The sequence below is a fragment of the Aquila chrysaetos genome, chromosome 15 (assembly GCF_900496995.4).
Source record: "Aquila chrysaetos chrysaetos chromosome 15, bAquChr1.4, whole genome shotgun sequence".
NCBI lineage: Eukaryota > Metazoa > Chordata > Aves > Accipitriformes > Accipitridae > Aquila > Aquila chrysaetos.
Window position 1 is genome coordinate 19,687,798 of NC_044018.1, and position 20,802 is coordinate 19,708,599.

Consider the following 20,802-nt stretch of genomic DNA (forward strand, 5'->3'; position numbering starts at 1 on the left):
GTAAACCTGTAAGGAATAAGAAATCCATCTGCTGTAGAAAACCATAATTAAAAGAAAAGCTAACCAAGAGCAATGAAATAAAAATATCCCAGGCAGGAAGGAGTGAAAAGCCTGAGAGTCTCAGTGGAAACCTATACAGAGATAATTAATGTAAATAATCTTGATCTGAGAAAATCAGACGTAAGCATTTTGTAAGCAAGAGTAATATGAAGTCTCATGAATATGTTGGAAGAAGCAAGAAAAATGCAGTAATTATATTCTGCTACAACCCTGGCCAAATTTTTTCTGTATTCCACCCAGGCCTGTCAAATGCATAAGCTCTTTGTTTGTTGTTTTAGGTTTTTTTGAGAGAGAGATGTCACCCAACTGATACACACAGTAACGTTGAACCCATTTGCTGTTTTTGCAATGGCAGGCAAAATTAACGTCATTGTTTTGCATTCTTGGCATTTTACTAGGACACCCTTGTAAATCTGAACACAGCGCCCTACGGCTCTGGCATCTTGAGATTGGCTTTGTCACAATATGTCCGTACTAGAGGTACGGGGGAAGTCCAGCAGCTGAAAACGCAGCAGCATATATGCGCTGGGCTGTTTCTGGAGGCGGTCGTACCTCTGCCCCCATCTTCTATACTTTGATCTCGTCAGGAGCTCAGCCGAGGCACCGAATTCGGCACTTACCCAGACCTCCCGCCTTTGGTCTCCACGTACATGACGCTCCCGATACCAGGGTATGTGACAGCAGGTTGCAGCTGGCAACAGTTTGAACGTTAACCTGCTTGGACAAGGTGATCCTCCTTACTTCAGAGGCCGTCACCGAACGGGGCTCAGCTGGAACACGCTTACTGGGAGCCCCTGATTTAAATAGCAGGATGAGGACCCCTTTAATGACCTTCTTCAGCTCTCGATTTTTGGACGTACTAAATACGTCGAGGCCCCCGCCACCTGGCCGTGACAACCCCTCCTGGGGTGCTCGCGGAGCCCAGAAGGGGAAGCGGGGAGCGAGCGGCAGGTTGCGGGGGACGTTCGCTCGTCCCTTTCAATGACTCGTTCGGGACGGCGAGGCCGCCGGGGCCGACCACGGGGCCGGGGCCGTTCCTGGGGCTGGCGGGGGACGGCTTCAGCTGAGGCACCTGCGAGGTTTCACTCGCCTTCTAGTCACCGGGGCTCGCAGAATGAGGAGTTCGCGTGCGCTGCCGTGACCTCATACATCTCGTGCCCCCAAAAACCAGAAAAACCCCAAAAGCCGATTTAGATGGCTTTTACAATACAAGTATTACGAGCGGGGCGGCGGGAGGCCGGCACCAAAGCAACGAGAACCCGCCAGGCCCTGGGCTTTCCCAGGGATTTTGGCCTCTCTCGCGGCTCGTAGGGAAGCCCTCGTCGCGCGCTCCCTGCCGTTCGCCCGCCACGCATGCGCAGGGCGGGGGGGGGGGGTGTCGGCGGCCGAGCGGCGGCGGCGGGGCGGGGGGCGGCGCGGTGTCCGGGGGTGGGCCGCGGGGCGGGGGCGCGCCATGTTGCGGTGGCTCGTGGCGGTGCTCAGTCACTCGTGTTTTGTCTCCAAGGGCGACGGCATGTTCTACGCGGTGCGCAAGGGCCGGCGGACGGGCGTCTACCGCACCTGGTAAGGGCCGCGGTCGGGGCGGCGGGGGGAGCCGCCGCCGGGCCGCCTCCGCCTCGGGCCGGCCTCACCCCCCCCCCGCCGCCTGTGTTGCAGGACGGAATGTCAGGAGCAGGTGAACAAGTTCCCCTCCGCCAGCTTCAAGAAGTTCGCCGCCGAGAAGGACGCCTGGGCCTTCGTGCGCGCCGGCCTGCCGGAGCGGCAGCAGCCCGAGCCGGCAGGTATGCCGCTCGTCCTCCCCGCGCCGCCCGCCTCGCCGCCCGGGCGGGAGGCAGGGCGGGCGGGCAGGGCGGCCCGCCGGGGAAGCGGGGCGGGCGGGAGGGAGGCAGGCAGGCGGGCAGGCCGCGCTGAGCCGAGCCGCGCTGAGGACCGGCACAGCCCGCTTGCCTTCTGCGTGGCGTCGGTGCCGACAGTGCGGCTTCTGGCCGAACGCGGGTAGCGGCTTCTGCTCATCCTCCGGTGGACGTCTTGTCACGGGCGGAATGCCCCGGTGGTGAGTGCGGCGGTGGGTGGGTGTGTCGGTGCGACGACAGTATTTCTGTAGTGCCTGGGGAGCACTGCTTGTTCCGTGTCCCTTTTAAGGGCCGTTACGTGCGTGTCTCCTCTTCAGCTTGACCTAGGATCAGGAATGACTGGTGTGTCATAATTTTTGTGTAGTAGCTTGGGATGGTGTCGGTTAACAGACTAGCGTTGCTAACAGGTGATAACAGCGGTTGTTTCTAGAAGCAGTCATTTCAAATAAAACTTGCTCTTGTATGTAGTTGAACTCTTTCTCTTTTTTTTTTTTTTTCCCATTTCTTCTTGGAAGGGGCATACAGTCCTCTGGCTGTAACACAGGAAAATGGTAGCCAGAGAGAGGGACCAGAAATAAACATCTCGTGTTGCAATACGTGCAAAAGGCCGTATGAACAGTCTACAAATGAAGAACAGATTGCAAAGCGTGTAAAACACGATGAAGTATACTCAGTGCCTACAGTCAGTCAAGATAAATTTTCATATATGGGTGAGGTCTTTCATTATTCCTGTAATTCTTTTCAGTTCTTTGCACTCTTTCATAAGTAACAAGTGTAATTATTAGAAAGCTTTTAGGGAGGTTTGTGCACGGCAGCATCAGGCCCAGCATAACGTTGTTTTGTTTTAAAATGGATATGTGAGCCATGATATATTTGTTCACATTGTCTTTCAGTATAATTTTAATTGGCTTTAACTGGTGTCAACGTATTGCTTAATCTGATTGTTATAGGTGCGATTTTATGTGTGTCTGAATCACAGACTATATTTAAATATACAGATGTAGCTGAGAAGTTTTAAAGTTGACTGAAGAAGACAGGAACTGTAGTGAAAATATGGAACTTGGGGCAAAGGTGCTTCTTGAGGCTGACTAATTTGACTCCAGCGAGGGTGTGAAGCTGCAGTGGGACGTTTGTTCTGCATTACTAATTTACATGGCTTCTGTAGTTAACTTTTTGAAGGGCTGTCTGGGGAGGGAAGTTTTGGGAATTAATCTGCTGGCAGACATTTCTTTTTGCTTAAAGAGTCTAAATCCTTGAAGGAGTGCTTGAACTTCTGCTTTTGGTAATTCTTTTGTAGGTGACTTTGCAGTCGTTTACACAGATGGTTGTTGCTCGGGTAATGGACGTAATAGGGCTCGTGCTGGAATAGGTGTCTACTGGGGACCAGGCCATCCTTTGTAAGTAGCTGGATGGATTCTTTTTTATTTTTATTTTTATTTTATTTTAGTATATTACTGTTTGCTTTGTGTGATTTACAATATCAGCCTCCTTTGAATGTGAAACCCTGCTGTTGAGACTCATAATGACAGTACTATGAGACTAGTGAGTTACTGAGGGGAAAAGAGGAATCAGCTTCTCTGGGAGGTAAGAATGTGGAGGAAATCAACTGGAAATAATATTTTTTAAGGGCTGAAGCTATAATTCAAGTAATGCAGAAAGTTTTAAAATAGGTGTAGGTGTACACAGAAGACAACAAATGTAATCGCATATTGTTGGCAGGTCCGTATATGCAGGTTGCACTATGCAGGCGGAAGTTAGAGCTAGAATATCTATTCATCCTCCTTTATAAAAAGAAAGGTAGCTCTCTTGTATTTATTTTTCTAATGTGTAGTCATTATACACCATTCTGAATATTTGGGGTAACTAATCTACTATTCATTCCATGGACACAGAAATACCAGTGAAAGACTTCCTGGACGGCAGACTAATCAAAGAGCAGAAATACATGTAAGTAGTAAATGTCATAAAATGCTTCTGCCTGTTAGACTGCAGTAGCACGCTCATGACTATTTCAACTCTGGCCTTCAGAAACCAGTTACGGAGCTGTGAGGGAAGTACACAAAATATCAGGAGTTATGACTTAAAACAAATCGTTCTCTTCAAGTTTTATTGATCTCTATTGGTTTTGAACAAGGTAATTCACCTTGAGAATTCCCAAATATCATCAGGCCAAGCACAGCTATTTAAAACAGCCTTGTTTTAGGAAAGCCTGGTTCTCAAATCTGTAGAGTATCCTTTGCATTTTTAATGCATGTATCTCAGACCTTGGAGTGAGGGCTGCTGAGTAGCGGTTAAAAGGACAATTGGCTCCTTACTGTGATAGGATCAGAGTATCGTATTCCTTAGATACATAAACAATTCTACGCTCTCAGGAGTAAATTCTGTTACTTCTGCAGTAAACTTCCATTGGCAACAGCAGATTTAGTCTTCCCTCCTCACTTCTTAATTCTGTTACGCTGCTATCCTGCACTGTGTGTTTGGAGATGAACCGAAATGGGGAATTGATCTGCTTAAATACCACAGAGGCCTCATTTTAGTGAGGGACAAGCAGAGGTGATGGTGGTGTGCCAGAGGTGAAACTTGTCACTAAAGAGATTTTCAGCTTTACATCCAGACCCAGCCACTTCTTGCTCTTATTACGTTGCATAGCACCAAAAAACCCTAATAAAACCCTTTTAGGGGTTCCAGACTATTGGAACTGGTATGAATCCTTCCTCCTCAAAGTTGTGCAGAAAAGGCCTAAAACCTGGTGTGCAGTTGATAGAGGCTTTGGTAGAAGATTGGGCAGAGAGCTACTCATTCTGATGTTCAACTCTACTGAAGGTTTTGGGGTTTTTTGCCAGTGAAACTTAAGCAGCTCCCTGTTTGCCTGATTCATTAAGTGGTCGTCTGCATGCATAATTTTGAGAACCTCTGCTCTAAAGCATGTTGATACTCACTGATGGAGAGATTACTGTAATATTTGTAGTTCGGTGTTAGCATCAAGTACTTTGCTGGTATTTTAATTGCATGTGTTCAAAATCATGTTCTGAACTGTGATTCTATTGAAATGTTCTTAAGGCAGCCTGCAAAGCAATAGAGCAAGCAAAGAGTCAAAACATCAAGAAACTAATTATCTACACTGATAGCAAGTTCACTATTAATGGTAAGTTAATTATTTTAGTTTTCCTGATTCTTAAAGACACACTGCACAGTGTTTCATTACGTAAGGCCCACAGAACATACTGAGTCCTGGGGAGAGGGATATAAGGATGAGAATTCATAGCTTATTTCAATACTCACGACTGCTTGGGGAAAACCAGCATTTTTGTCTTAAGGCATTCATTATGACACAAAGTCTAGAAAAAATGTTGTTCATGTATACTGTGTCAAGGATCTGCTCAGAAGTTGGTGTAGTAACCCTGTAGGTATTTTGGTTTGTTTTGCTTGGATTGGAGAGGCTGTCTTAATACATACATGTGAAGTACATTCAAGTTTCCTTGCTTTTTACGTGTAGACTACACTTTCAAGCTTTCAGGCTACGCTAGAAGACTAGCCAGAGATGGTATGTGCTCAGAATATGTATTTAAAGTTTCACCGTCATCCAAAGATTTGGAAAATTTAATTTTATTCCCTATAAATGCCATATGAAGTGGGCAGTAAGACAATTCCTGAATACAACTTTTTCCTCTCTCCCCGAGATCTTCAGATTTTACTCCTGTGATAATTTGGAACTGCATAAGTATTTTTTTCTTTGTACTTCACATTTTTATAAAGGGAGTACATGTGTTTGCTGTTTCTAGATAACTTTTGAGTTTTGTTTTGTTTTTCTCATTAAACAAAAACTTACTGCAACTTTTTGATGGAAAATTAAATGTTGCACTTTCACACTTTGTTTTTTTGGGGAGAGAGATGGGGGGAATGTAAGTATCTTGTTCTTAGCATGATATGATGTTCTTAGCATGTCCTATACTTGAGCGGTAATGCTGGAGGTAATAATCTGTTTCATTGCTTGTTAATAATAAAGCAAATAAATGGCTGGTATGTTAGAATTCTGTATAACTTTTCTTCCAAATAAGTCATTCTGCTTTCTAGAAGCCCTCCCCCCCGCCCGATTTCTGAAAGTAGAGGAGTACAAGAGAAGAGTGTCAGTTTTTTCAGGTGGCTCATGCTTAGAAGTAAAGCAAAAATTACCTTGAAAAACTCTGATGTCACCTTGAGTAGCAATACCCTAGAAAGGACAGAAAGCTACTGAGTAGGAACAAGTGACTGCTAGTCAAGGAAGGAGTTGCTGGAGCTGTCACTTGCTGCTTGTTTCAGATGCTGTTAGCTTCAATGTCCATGAAAGAGGTTCTGTCCAAAAGTAGAAAGTGTCAAGGACTTGTGCTCTGTCCTCCTGATTCTAGCTTGTAAGTTGAGGAAGGGACAGTGAATGTTAAGAGACAAAGGAATTTTCCATTGCTTGGGTGTTGCATGCTGATCAATAGAATCCAAGTGCATAATTTGTTGCAAGAAGCAAGTTGTTCAAAGCATTAAGGAGCAAAGAAACATCTTTGCAATTCTTTGCTTTGTGAGAGAAAAGTGTATACCATCTTGTCTGTGTAACTGGTGCTATGAAGGAGGAAAAGTTGCTGTGTCAGATAAAATTCCTGTAAAACTTGGGTACGAGACTTAAAGATTCTTCTTTTCCTCCTTCATACTTAGGTGCAATGTCCTAGTCTCTCTGTTCTTCCTTGCAGTTTGCTCTTGCATTTTGGGTCACTGAGGTGCAGGTTCCACTCTTGTTTAGCCAAAGTTATTTTGTAAATGTGTCTAGGAGTTATTTTTTAAAATACCAGAGGAGGAGACTTGCAGTTAAGTACAAACGGATGTGGTGTGGTTTGGTTTGGTTTTTTTAGGAGTTTTTGTGTGCAAGATTGGTGATTCTCTGTTTGGTTCGGGTCTGTTTGTCATGAAAGCAGTAAGGATGTCTTACATTGTCAAGACTAGCAAGGTATTAAAAAAAGAGGAGAAAAAAAAAAAAAATCCTTATTTAAGAAGTAATACAGTAAATTTTCTGGCCAGCAAGGAATGGCCAGAATGTTAAATCTTGTTCTGTAGAAATCTGCTTTTGTGGTTCTTCTCTGAAGGATTCTGTTCAGTGTGCAGAAGCCATGAGGCAGCTGGCTGGCTGTTTTTCCTCTATGCATGTGTATCTCCTCAGTTTCTCAAAACAAAGTGGTAGATTTGTTCTAGCTTACTGTACCATCAAGCAAATCCTTAGCTTCAGTTTATTGAAGTTCATGTCGTAATTTTATGTGTAATGCATATATAAGATTGTAGTCTTTAAGTTAAATATCTGTTTGGGAAAATATGGTCAGGTAATACAAGTAATAATGGAAAAATAGGATCCTGAAAGACAGTAGTGGAGAACCAAACAAGAATATCTCCTATGTCCGGTGTCTTTGCCTGAGACTTTGTGCGGCGTTAACGTCTTGTTAAAAGGCTGTTTGCTCCGTCTTATCCTTGTTGGCTTCTTTAATAGCATTTTTACAGTAATGCTTCGTTTGCATAGGTATTACGAGCTGGGTTGACAACTGGAAAACAAATGGCTGGAGAACAAGTTCAGGAGGAAGTGTAATAAATAAAGAAGATTTTGAAAGACTTGATAATCTATCAAAAGGCATAGAAATTCAGTGGGTAAGCACCTCATTTCTTATTCTTAATGACATCTTAAACATGCTTCTTGTAAAAACTTAAAAGTATGACCATAACTGAGAATTTTATAGAGCATAATATTGTACATCCATAAGTAAAACCATAAATACAGTGAAGCTGCTTGTTTTATTTAAAGCCAATAAGCAGCATAACTGAGGCTCTTGGAACCAGTATTTCATTTATTAAAATGCATGTTCATATTTGTTTTCTGTCTCTTGTTACTACTTAGAAAATGCCTGCAATAATTATTTTTAGTTTGTTAGCACTGTTAGTAGATAAAATTTCTGTTCCTGGAAATCTAAGCTTAAAACGTAACTGTGACTTTTTGAGTCATAGCTGAGTTTCTGGATTTGCTTTTCAGAACTCCTAAGATGCTGGTTCCTTGGTGTTACTCAGTCACATGATTGTCTTTAAACTGGGAAAACTAAGAGAGTGTAACCCCCAAATAAACTAACTGTACCTTAACTGTGGTTTTTCTAAGAAAACTGGGCACAGAAGCGTCTTTAAAATACCCATTCTTAAGTTTTAAATTGTTTCACTCTCCAGTAAAGAAGTAAAACAACTTCTGTGCAGGTATTCCTGGTAAAATATATTTTTCTGTAACCTCTAGCATCAGTGCTAAACATTGTAGGGGATATCTTCCCTCTCGTCCTCCTAAATTTTATTCTACTTGTGGCATAAGGCTACTGATTCTAGAAGTAAAACTCTGTACCATTGACTTTGTGGCTGCTAATGGCATATTTATTGGGCTTCTCTCTTTACTCAGTAGAAAACAGGATGACGTAGATCTTTAACGTGCACTTTTTCTATGGGAAATCTATTGCAGATATTCTTCCGTTCATGGTGTTCTGTGTTCCATAGTTGGCAACTCCAGTTTAAAGGCTGACTAGATTTTTATATAACTACTCCTATTGTCTATTGAGGAGAAGGAAGTGTAAAAGTTTAAAACTAAGACCGAAGTTCAGCTGTCCTTAGAGTATTTAATGTAATGAAAAAAATACTGTTCTTTATGCACACTTCTTACACCTGAATTTCTTAACCTTGGGAAGATTTTTATTTCAGGAGGAGCAATGTATGCATACACTTTATTTTGGTAATCTGCCCGCTCCAGTGCGGGGTCTTCCCCGGGCTGCAGGTAGATATCTGCTCCCCCGTGGACCTCCCTGGGCTGCAGGGGGACAGCCTGCCTCACCATGGTCTTCCCCACGGGCTGCAGGGGAATCTCTGCTCCGGCGCCTGGAGCACCTCCTCCCCTCCTTCTGCACTGACCTGGGGGTCTGCAGGGCTGTTGCTCTCACATGTTCTCACTCCTGTCTCCAGCTGCTCTGCAGCATTTTCACCTTTTCTTAAATACGTTATCCCAGAGGCGCCACCGGTTTTGCTGTTGGGCTCAGCTGTGTCCTGCAGCGGGTCCATTTTGGAGCCGGCGGGAACTGGCTCTCTCCGATGTGGGGGCAGCCCCTGGTGTCTTCTCACGGAGGCCATTCCTGCAGCCCCGCAGCTGGTACCAAAACCTTGCCATGTAAACCTAATAGTATGTCGCACACGCTTCATGCTTGTCCCCTCTCTGATCTTGTCAAATAGCAAGCTTGATTTTCTTCCTCTCCTTCCTCCCCTGCACTCCTCCACCCCTACTTCTGACAAGGATGGGCTTAAGGCTGAAAGTGTTTTCAGTTCCTAATTGAAGGATGGATAGTTAAGACATCTGAAAATTGGGAGATTCTTTTCATACCCCATTTCTGTATCCGAAGTGAGTGGTGTAACCACCGAGGCTGTTAGTGGCATAGAGGTCTCTGGCTTTCTGGGAAAAGATTAACTTGGTTTAAGCACTGCATGCAGATAGGTTTTTCTCTCTTCTCTGAAAGTGGGAATTTTGAGTCGGAGCTGTTGTCTGCATTTCTTAAAGGCTAGGTTAGGTGGTCCTTATCCAGCTCATTACTTCCTATAAAGATGATTCTCACAATTTGGCAAGACTTCCCTAGAGGAAGGGAGACTATGAATGTTCCTGGGAAGAACACGTAAGGACTAAATGTGAGGAGAGGGCCTCTAAGGAGGTGTTACTGTACTGTGAATGAAAGGGTGTTGCATGATCAAATTTCGTGTATGTACTTTTTTTTTCTTGATTTCTTGCATATCTAACGCTTCTATACTTTTGTCCTAACAGATGCATATTCCCGGTCATGCTGGCTTTCAAGGAAATGAAGAAGCTGATAGACTGGCAAGAGAAGGAGCTAGTAAACAAAAGTCCTGATGTACTGGGACTAGAGACTGTTGCAGTGGGAGGAAAAGGACAACATCACAGTGACAGCTTGAACTGCTGTAATTGTTTCAGAGTTGAACTTTGAACTGTACTTCTTTCTGGCATGAAGTGTTAAACATGTACCAACTTCTGGGGAGAAAAACCTCGCATCTTCTTCTATAGCATTTGTTTTACAATCAAGTCAATATTTAGTTGATGATACAGAGTGTTTGCTTTTTTTCATTTTACTGATGGGCTGCAGTCAGTGTTTTTAGCTGTCTTGTAAACTTCTGAATTCACTGTAAAGACAGATTTCTGAAGAAGAAATGTTGAAACTTTATCCTAAGCATTCTGTGTTTTCCTCTTAGTAAAATAAATTAATTTTTTTGTACAGAGGTATATATTAACAGCCCAAAATAGTTGGGGGTGGGGGGACTTTGGGGTTGGTTGGTTTGGTAAGAGGTCAGTGACCTAACACGGAGATGTCCGTTAATGTTCTTTGGCATTCTGGTACTAGCAATAACTGCTCTACAGATGGGCTTGTAACACTCGCCTGTGCCTCACAATATCATCATTTACAGCATCTGTCGATTTCTTTATAATGTTACTTATTTTGCAAGGTAGCGTGAACAAACTAAAAAGCCAGGTCACAAGAAAACTTGAACAATGAATTTTTACTGTTCTCCTCTCTCTAGTTGCTTCATGTCCAAGCTCTTTGTTTCTGGCTTCCTGTTTCCATGAAGTAATTTTTTTATGCATGCTGGTTCTCATTAGCATTGTTAGTTCCTCTTTAGTGTTGTCCCAAAGGTAATAATTGGCCTTTTTATCTGAAATGGAACTAGAAGATGTTCAGTTTTTCCAGATTGTCCGGATGTGAATTGTCTGACTTCATTTTTTTCCAGTCAATGATGAGATTAATGGAATGGCTAATGTGCACTTAAATTAAGAGAGTAATTGCCAGTAATCAACATAGTTTTATTTTCCCTGCATCTATATGGGAAGAGCAAATGGGTTTGGTATGTTATCTTTGTCAACTTCTTTGTAAGGTACCTTCATACCATTGAATAGTAGGGCTTAAGCTAGAAGTCACTGAATTTTTTTTTTTTTTTGTAGTTGTTAATTGCTATACAGAATGATAGAGCTGCTGAAGGTTGATTTCTTAATAGTTCTCATGTGTTGTTGTATCTTTACTGAGGCAAAGTATGACCTCTTACGTATTTAGAGTCACATGAATTGTGAGAGAATGAGGAAACTGGCTAGCTAGTAGCTGGTAGGTAAATGAGGTTTCTTTAGTTGTTTTCTCTCCTCCAAAAGTGCACAGTAAAGCTCATCTAGGGGTAAGGTAATGCACTGGTTAGATTTTCCCCTCTGCTTCTTTTGTATATATGCACAGAATTAGCTGTTTATTTTAGAAGTTTGGCTTGAAGGGAAACACTCCATCATCCCCGATCAGATCTCTAGCTGAGGCAGAACAGTGTGACCAACAACATACTGAAGAGGGATCGGATAATCTGCCTATCGTACCTCTCCAGTTAAACATGTAGATCCTGTTTACTGTATGGAAATCTGTATTTTTTGAAGCAGCAGCTTTGGAAAAAAAAAAAAAAAAGTGTAGATAGTGGTGGGTAAGTCATAACATCAGTGTAATACTGAATTTAAGCAACTTTACTACCTGAATCTAATAGGTAGTTTATAATAGGAACTCTGATAGGAAAGAGTTTTGTGTTAATTTGATACCAATGTTTATCATTCTTACTCTGGAAATTCAGGACAAAAGAAAGCTGAGAGGGAAGTTACAAGATTAAGGCTGATTAAAGGGTGGAAAACAAATAATACTTGTCAATGGGACTTAACAGGTGCTCAGGGACCCAGAGAGGATGTTGCCGTCTGAGTCATTCTTTCCAGGGAACTAAAACTTGAGGAGGGTATTGGCATTTAGCAGCCGAGACATTCAGTGGATAGGCACTGAACTTCTGGCTGGATTTGTATGTCCTTCTGAAAATGTGGACAATACCAGCATTGGACCAGCTTACCTGTAATGTTGTGGGACTTGCAATTAAATTTTATCCAGAATCGATAACCAGTAGTGCTTATACGTGAATACTATCCATTCAAGGGATCTGGTAGCATTTCTAAGAATCTGAGAAATAGTGGTTAAGACATTTTGGTAAGTATAAAATTCCCTTTTTAGGAAGAAAAACGTTTAAGGAGGGATTGTTTCTTTTTCAGTTGTTTCTCCAGCCTCACGTTGTGTTTAGCTGGCTGTTGGTTTATTTCCCGTGTAGAACCGCAGGGCCGTGGAGGCCGGAGAGGACCGTGGAGCGCATCTTGCCCACCGCAGCTCCGGCAGGCCGGCCGGGGTTCTGTGAGCATCTCCAGGCGTGGAGACAACGCAAGCTTCCCGGGCAGCGCGTCTTACCGCTCTAACTCCCTTCTTTTTTCCTCCTAATGTATTTCTCCGTGTTGTGGGGTTGCAGTGCAGGTCTTTGAGGCGGTAAATTGAGCCGGGGCGTTACTGCCGGGGCGGACCGGAGGCCGGGCGGGACGGGCGCTGTAACCAGCGGTCGGTTACCCGGGGGGCTGGGGCGGGGGGGGAAGCCCTTGCCCTGGCAGCTCTGCCTCGGGGAGACCCCCCCGCCTGCGCTCGGCCGAGAGCCGTACGCTCGCATCGCAGCGGCGCCTGCTGCGCCCTCCTCGGCCCGTCCGGAGCTGCAAATGGTGGCCCTTTAAGGCTCTCCCCGTAGGCCGGCAGCGCCGGGCCGACGCCTGCCCCCGCCCGGCCCTTCCAGCCCCGCCGGGGCGGGCCCGGCGGAGGGGCGCGGGGCCGGGCGGCGGGATGGTGGAGGCCTGGTACATGGACGAGTCGCAGGAGGACCAGCGGGCGCCCCACCGCCTGCGGCCCAACCGCGCCGTCAGCCTGGAGCAGCTGCGCCGCCTCGGCGTCGCCTACCGCAGGGTGCGCGGGAGCGAGGGAGGGAGGGCGGCCGGCGGAGACGCCGCAGAGGCCGCGGGGCCCGGCCCGGGCAGCGGCCTCGGCGCGGGGGCCTGCCCCGACGCCCGCCGGGACGGGGAGGGGAAGGGAAGGGGAAGGGGAAGGGGGGCAGCCCCGGGGCGATGCTCGGCGGCGGAGCGCGGCGGCCCCGCGTCCGGCCGCGGCGAGCCCGGGCAGGGGCAGGCGGCGGGCCCGGCTTGTGCGGCGGGGGCCGCCAGCTCAGCTCCGCCTGGAGCCGCCTGCCCCGCCGCTGCTGACGCTCCTGACCACTCGGGTTTTTCCACCTCGGGGTCCTCGACGGCGTCGTGAGCAGTCGTGTCTCAACGCCTTTTTTTGGTTTTTTTGCTTTTCCCCCCTGCCTATCTTCCAGTTGGATGCTGACAACTATGAGACTGATCCCTGCCTGAAAGAGATTCGGAGAGCAGAAAATTATTCCTGGATGGATATAATAACCATACATAAAGACAAGCTTCCAAATTATGAGGAAAAGGTATGCGAGTCTTTTTGCCTTCAGTGAGGATTTGCACGCTGAAGTCTAACCGCTACAATGTGCAGCCGGCTTCTTAACACCTACACACCCTGAGCAGGGGCACAGAGATGAGATTTCTGGGTGTAAAATACATCCTGTACTGAAGTCCTGAACATCAAAAAAGCAGTTCTGGTATTATTTTTAAAATAGCAGAGGCCTTTTGCTTCTGTAGATTGCCTTCAAAGGTTTTAAGGATAGTTCCCATCACTGTGTCATTTCAAAACTAAGATTCCTGCCAGCAGAGCCCTGCCAGTGCTGACCTGTCCTCAGAGAGCCTCGCTGGGATGAAGGCAGGTGGTTGTGAGCTGGGCATGGGCTTTGAAGGCTGAAACATCCTGATGGCTGCTTGCAAAATACGTCTTTTCAAAGTGAATGTTAACCTCATGGAATCAGAGGGATACATTCCCCGTACAAGAAGATTTTTTTTTAATTTTTTTTTTTACCTTGGGAAGCTGCTACCTTGTAACAGCTGGATGGGAATGGTGACAGCCTCTCAGATGAGCCTGCTAAAAGGAGCTTTCTCCTCCCGGCACTGGTGTGCTGCTCTGACCTGAGCACAGCAAGTCAGTGGTACTTCCCCACTTTCATTAAATTTCCATTTGCCAGTTGTGGTGGGTTGACCCTGACTGGACACCAGGTGCCCACCAAAATTGCTCTGTCACTCCCCTCCCCAGCTGGGCAGGCGAGGGAAAATATAATGAAAGGCTCGTGGGCTGAGATAAGGACAGGGAGAGATCACTCAGCAATTACCATCCCAGGCAAAACAGACTCGACTTGGGGAAATTGATTTAACTTATTACCAAGCAAATCAGGGTAGGATAGTGAGAAATAAAACTAAATCTTAAAAACACACCCCCCCCCCCCCCCCAGGCACAACTTTACTCTTGATTTTCTCTACCTCCTCTCCCCACAGCAGCGCAGGGGGACAGGGAATGGGGGTTGGGGTCGGTTCCTCACACATTGTCTCTGCCGCTCCTTCCTCCTCAGGGGGAGGACTCCTCACTCGTCCCCTGCTCCACCGTGGGGTCCCTCCCACGGGAGACAGTCCTCCGTGAACTTCTCCAACATGAGTCCTTCCCATGGGGTGCAGTCCTTCATGAACTGCTCCAGCGTGGGTTCCCCGTGGGGTCACAAGTCCTGCCAGAAAACCTGCTCCAGCGTGGGCTCCTCTCTCCATGGGACCACAGGTCCTGCCAGGAGCCTGCTCCAGCGCGGGCTTCCCACGGGGTCACAGCCTCCTTCGGGCATCCCCCTGCTCCGGCGTGGGGTCCTCCCCGGGCTGCAGGTGGAGATCTGCTCCCCCGTGGACCTCCCTGGGCTGCAGGGGGACAGCCTGCCTCACCGTGGTCTTCCCCACGGGCTGCAGGGGAATCTCTGCTCCGGCGCCTGGAGCACCTCCTCCCCTCCTTCTGCACTGACCTGGGGGTCTGCAGGGCTGTTGCTCTCACATAATCTCACTCCTCTATTCGGCTGCAGTTGCCATTGTGCGTTTTCCCCACCCCCCTTCTTAAATGTTCTCCCAGAGGCACTACGACTGTCGCTGATGGGCTCGGCCTTGGCCGGTGGCAGGTCCGTCTTGGAGCCAGCTGGCATTGGCTCTGTCGGACATGGGGGAAGCTTCTAGCAGCTTCTCACAGAATCCACCCCTGTAGCCTCCCTTGCTACCAAAACCCTGCCACACAAGCCCAATACACCAGTTTGTTTTAAGGCCATTGTGTTATAATGGTTTTAAATTGATGAGAATGTGAATTATGTAGTAACATATGGACTTTTGCTCGTCTTGCCGTGTTGGATCAGTAGTGGCTCAGGGACATCTGCACTAGTGTGGCTTAACAACATCTAGACCTAAGCAGATGATGGTACCTGGCATTACACTGTTCTCTGTGCACTAACCTGCTCAGGTCTCTGTTAATTGAACTTTTAAACCATGTTTTCTTCTGTGCTGTGAAATGTACAGAGAATTCACCATTCTGAAAAAAACAAGAATGATGTTGCTGCTGCCCAGGAGGAGAGAGCCTGGAGCTGGGGCTCACTGTGTAGGGGCAGGCATGACATGCTGTTTACATCAGATTGCTGTAGATGGGCCGTGTTTGGCAATAACTGCATTTTCACATGCAGTTGTAGAAGCCTTCGGGTCTAATTCAGCCCCACACCAGTGTAAAAGAGGGGGGGAATAATCTGTTGCTCTGTTTTATTTTTGCATGTCAGGAAAAAAAAAAAGGCACAAAATGATCAAAGTGAACAACTGCAAGGACCAAATCTTGTGGTGGGAAGCTTTACCTGCCTCTCTCTGAAATGGGTGTAAGCATTACTGTTATTCAGAGTCTGGTTATGTACAGCTATAGCTGCTGTTTCTTGTCAGAGAAATTCCTGTCTTCCAAAGGAAATGTAGCAGCCTGCTTAGAAGTGTTCTGAGAATGGGTCTGGCTGGCTGGATTGGCCATTTTAACCGTGTTGGTCTCACCTGTTAGTTAAATCACTGCACAGTTACCCTTTCCAAGCCTTTGTCTGCTTTGCTACGTGTTTCTACCAGATGTCTTTGCAGTTTTTCTGTGTTCAGTAGTTTTAAGAGATACTTGCTGTTCCTAGATAAAAACATTTTATGAAGAACATTTACACCTAGACGATGAAATTCGCTACATCTTAGATGGATCTGGCTATTTTGATGTTCGTGACAAGGATGACAAATGGATCCGGATTTCCATGGAAAAAGGAGACATGATAACCCTCCCTGCTGGCATATATCACCGATTTACACTGGATGAGAACGTACGTTGTTACAGATTACTGTAAATTTTGATGACAAATCCATGTGAGCGTATATCACGTTAGTAACTACATGCCCTGAGACTTGCAGTTCGTTAGCAAAACATATTAAATATGAAGTAGGAATATGAAAAACACTAAATAATTCACAGCATCTGAACCTTTCATCTCCAGGTCACAAATCCAGCTTCCTCTCATCAGCTGTAACTGCAAGTCATTGCCACGTGATAGCTGTAGCATATTTTATGTGACAGCGGTGTGAGAGCCAAGCCCTGTGGCTGTCCCTCCCACAATTGCCCCTGCTGTCGGTTGAGGTGGAGATGGATCCCTCTGTATTGCTTCGTTGTGTATCTTTGTGGGGATAGACAGAGCCTATCTGTGTCCAGCAGTGGTGTTTTTCATGACTGCTAAATTCACCTTCAAGGGAAAGAAGGATTTAAGGGTCCAGAGCCACTACTTGCAGCTAGCATGTGTGAGACTGGATGCTGGCTTCACAGGAGGTGACCTGCTTCTGGAGGGTATTTTTGGCAATGGGACTGTGAGATTGGCACATGTAGTCCTGACCTGTGTGTCTGTCCTTGTGGGCTTTTATAAATACGTTTGTAACCTCAGCATTACCCCTGGAAAATTGGGAAATGTGTGGTGTCTCCTGTGTGGCAAAATCTCATCTCTGGCATAGTCTTGAGAACGGTATAATTTTGAATCAGCTCTCCAGATAGCAGTTATCATATATGTAGAAAGGGAGATGCTGCATTGGTGAAGAAACTGACTTCTCACATCTGCGTTTTGAGATCCACAATGAATCGGCTACAATTGCTAGTTTAAGGCTTTTTCTTTACATAGACAGAATGTTGGGTGTTATGGGTTGAATCCAGAAGAAGTCTTAAATGTTTGTCCACTTCAGAAACTTTAGTCCAGTAGTGCCATCTTCAAAGTAAATTCTTCCGGTGCTTTTAGACCCTTACATTTTGCACCCAAGTTCTTCAGGTACCTAGCTATTCTTGACATTGCTGAGCACCTGGGTGCAAGATAAGCACTTAGCAGTGTTTACAAAATAGGTAGGGTCTAAATCTGTAGCGTAGTGGACAGAAGAGGAGAGGAGAGCTCCCCATAACTCAGTTGTTGGAGCATTTGTGCAGGACACAAAATCCCCTTTGCTGCTGCCACAGCTGTACCTCGCACTTGGCATACTTTTGGTTAGCTGGTGGCAGGGGCTACTTTTCCTGTTGGAATCTGGAGAGTTTTCACTTCCCATAGCACTATTTTTTGGCTAGGCTAGTTTATGCACTCCCTATGCAGCTTTTATGGCTTTCACTTTGAAGCTTCTGGTATTCCTCAAAAGCACTGTGTAGCCGTCTTGGGTATTCTGATTGCTGTTGCTTAACTAAGCAAGTAGGATTTAGATGCTGCATTGACCAGTATTGTGGATCCAGTGCAAAAGATTTGCATAAGACAGGATGTTTCTCGTTTCTTTGAAACCGGGAGAACTACTGTCTCTGCCTGACCTGGAGGCACTGGTTGTGTGACACAATATATCACTGCATAGGTGCAAAAGCTCCCACTGCAGTGGCTGGGAGCAGGAACAGCAGCTTAGTGGTATCATCTTCTGGAACACGTGAAACTTTCAGTCCATTTTGAAATGGTTTCAAAAATTTCTGCAGAAGTGCAAATGAAACATTAACTTCAGAATGAAGATCCCATGGAGCTCAAATTACTTGTCATTTCTTGTTCTTTGACAGAATTACGTGAAGGCAATGAGGCTATTCGTTGGAGAACCTGTCTGGACAGCATACAACAGGCCGGCTGATGATTTTCCTGCTCGGAAACAGTATATGAAGTTTTTGGCTGAAGAAGCAAGTAATGGTGTCTGAGACCCAACAGGTGGAACAGCCTAAAGCCCTGTCAGAAAAAATGTGACTGGTGGCTTTTCACTGATTAGACTTCTATTTACATATGCAATTGGAATCACATAATCATAGAAAAATTTAGGTTGAAAGGTCATGTGGAGGTCATCTAATCCAACCCCCTGCAAAGTACCAGGCCAACTTTAAAGCTAGACCAAGTCACTCAAGACCTTGAGGTTTGGAAACCTCCAGTGGTGGAGGTTCCACAGCCTGTCTGGGCGCCCGTTCCAGCACTTGGCTTCTCTCAGGGGCAAGCATTTGTTCTTCATGGCCAACTCCCTGGTCACAGCTTGCAGTTGTTGTCTCTTGCCCTTTCATCGAATGCCCGAGAAGAGGCTTTGTCTTTTCTGCAGTCCCTTCTCTAGTGGGAGACCGTAGTTAGGTCTCTTCTAAGCCTTCTCTTTTCCAGGCTCAACAAACCAGTGTTCTTAGCTGGGTTCTTTTCTGTTAAGGAAGATGTTCAACACATTTTGCCTTAGCTTTGACTACTGAGGAATGTCACTTGTAACCACCTGACATTTAGATTTGAAGCACTGACTGTTTTGAGCCCAACGGTCCAGAAGATTTTCACCCACCTCGTAGTTCATATCCTCAGTCCGGCCACAAGGCTGCTGTGGGACACGCTGTTGAAAGCCTTGCTGTGGTCAAGGTGAATGACATCTGCTGCTTCCCCTCCGCCAAGGAGGCAGTCATTGCCTCTTGGATGGCAGTCAGGATGGTCAGGCAGAATGCACCCTTGGTAAATTGGTGTTGACTGGTTGCTCCCTATCACCTGGTATTTCATGTGCCTGGAACGGCTTCCACAATGCCTTATTCTGTAATTTTCCGCGGGACTGAAGTGAGGCTGACCAGCCTGTAGTCCCCCAGATCTTCTTTCTTGCCCTTTTGAAGGTGGCAGTATCATTTGCCTTTTTCCAGTCAAAAAGGTTTTCCTGATCTCCTTGACCTTTCAAAGATGCCAGCAGCCTTCCAGTGACATTAGCTAGTTGCATTTACAGTTGCTCAGGAATCCATTTTCTAATCTTTTTTCCTTGATATTTCTGGCAGGTAGAATTGGGAGAGGTGGGCTACATTAATATTCATTCTGCTCTGAATCCATGCTAATGAACTACGTAGGAATCTGTTTTTAATTAAAGAAAATAAACCCTGCTTCATTCTTGCCTAAAAATGTTCATAAGATAAATTTGCATAATCATCATTTTAGTATGCAGCTTCCCAAGTTCAGCCGTGGTACATAAAGCTGTGGTTTTCTCTCAGTAAAATGCAGCAATTTGCTCTTGTGAGATATTAATAAAATTACTTTGACTTAGGTATGGTGTTTGGTTTTTGGTTTTTGGTTTTTTTTTTTTTCCTTGTGCTGACATTAAGGACACACTGAACAACAGTGTTACTGTAATTGTTAATCAGCTTTTATTCCTTGTGTGGCTACTGACTTCTGTGACATGGGAAAAATCATTAACTGTGTGCTTCAGTTTCTTTAGCTGTGAGATGGAGAAGAGTAGACTTAATGCTCGTCCAGTTTTCAGTAAATGCCTTGCGGTTATGAGGGACATGTAGCTCCTCAGCAATGGGCACCAAAGCATTTTGGTATGAATTTGCTTTTTACAGTGACGAATTTTGTCAGCTGGGCCGATGTACTGCTTGCTCTAAATCTCAGTGGATGATGAGAGCATGGGCTGTGCGCTGGCTGCAGCCTGTGTGCTGATTTCAGCCACATAGAATACAAGCTCCTGCTTTGCATCCCAGATAAACATGACTCTAAAGAGAGGTTGAAACTTGGGCTTACATCAGTTTTCCTAATGTAGCAGACGATAGATAATTGAACTTTCCCACTGCTCTTCCCTATGGGTGTGCGCACACCCTTCTTCGGCAGGCAACAATGTTTTCCTCACTTTGTAGCAACATTACTCTTAACCATTTCTAGGTGCTTTATTTCTTTAAGTGCTTCTGAAAATGAAGTTGCAGTTTTGAAATGAAATTTTACTAGCTTTTATCTTAAAAGTTGGAAAGGGTGAATAAAAAAGGCACATTTTTCCTCCCCTAGGGTCTTTGGTTGCCAGCTAGATGAGACGCACGGACACAGCTGACCCTTCGTTCTGCCAGCGGGGGCTCAATTTGTGGGAGGGGGTGCTGGCACAACCCGTGCTTGCAAAACGCAAGCCCACCCAGCGCTCCGTTCAGCCCGCACGGGCTTTTGTGCGGTGGTTTGTAAGCCTGGCTGAAAAAATCAGTGTTACTAAGCAAATGGGAAGTGTAACTAGTCAGACGCACATCGGGTAGGCTCGCACAGGCGCTGTGCTGTGCCGTGTCGCGTGCTTCATCGGTTCAGGGATTTGTGTGCCACTTGTCTGGAAGGAGCGCTTGAGTGTCCTCTCGTACAGCGCACTGGGGCATCCTGGTCCCAGAGTCAACTGGGGATTTTTCAAGGTACAGCTACAGGAATAAATGACAGTTACTGCCGGTGGCAAGTTTTATTCCTTTGACTTATATGCCACAGAAAATTGTGTTTCCGAATGCAAAGTAAAATGACTGCTTTCTCCCGGTGCTGGTATCAGTCCCTGGTATCCAATCTAATTAATCCTCCTTCTGCTTTTGTTTTCTTTTTCTTTAACAGAAGTCAACATGAGACTGTTCATTCCTCCTATGGGCCCTTCCGTTTTGATCTCTCTCTCTGCGAAAGGGCAAGTGGAGGCAGCAGCGTGGGCTCTCAGGAACCCCCATTTACAGCAGAGCCATCCCGTAACAGACTGGGGGAGCAATTGGGAAGAGACAGCAGGTAACGC

The 20,802-nt window shown here is 45.8% G+C and overlaps 2 protein-coding genes across 2 annotated transcripts; both read left to right on the forward strand.

Moving 5' to 3' along the window:
- Window positions 1–1,452: 1,452 nt before the first annotated feature.
- RNASEH1 (ribonuclease H1) lies at window positions 1,453–10,219 on the forward strand. Its single transcript, XM_030036988.2, has 8 exons — window positions 1,453–1,623; window positions 1,717–1,841; window positions 2,429–2,623; window positions 3,211–3,310; window positions 3,806–3,860; window positions 4,974–5,058; window positions 7,447–7,571; window positions 9,754–10,219. Exons 1-8 carry the CDS (start codon window positions 1,514–1,516, stop codon window positions 9,838–9,840), a joined length of 882 nt encoding a protein of 293 aa, XP_029892848.1. The 5' UTR covers window positions 1,453–1,513; the 3' UTR covers window positions 9,841–10,219.
- A 2,383-nt stretch (window positions 10,220–12,602) lies between these two features.
- ADI1 (acireductone dioxygenase 1) lies at window positions 12,603–19,328 on the forward strand. The gene is made up of 4 exons (XM_030037434.2): window positions 12,603–12,784; window positions 13,191–13,310; window positions 15,939–16,118; window positions 17,855–19,328. Exons 1-4 carry the CDS (start codon window positions 12,665–12,667, stop codon window positions 17,984–17,986), a joined length of 552 nt encoding a protein of 183 aa, XP_029893294.1. The 5' UTR covers window positions 12,603–12,664; the 3' UTR covers window positions 17,987–19,328.
- The last annotated feature ends 1,474 nt before the right edge of the window (window positions 19,329–20,802 follow it).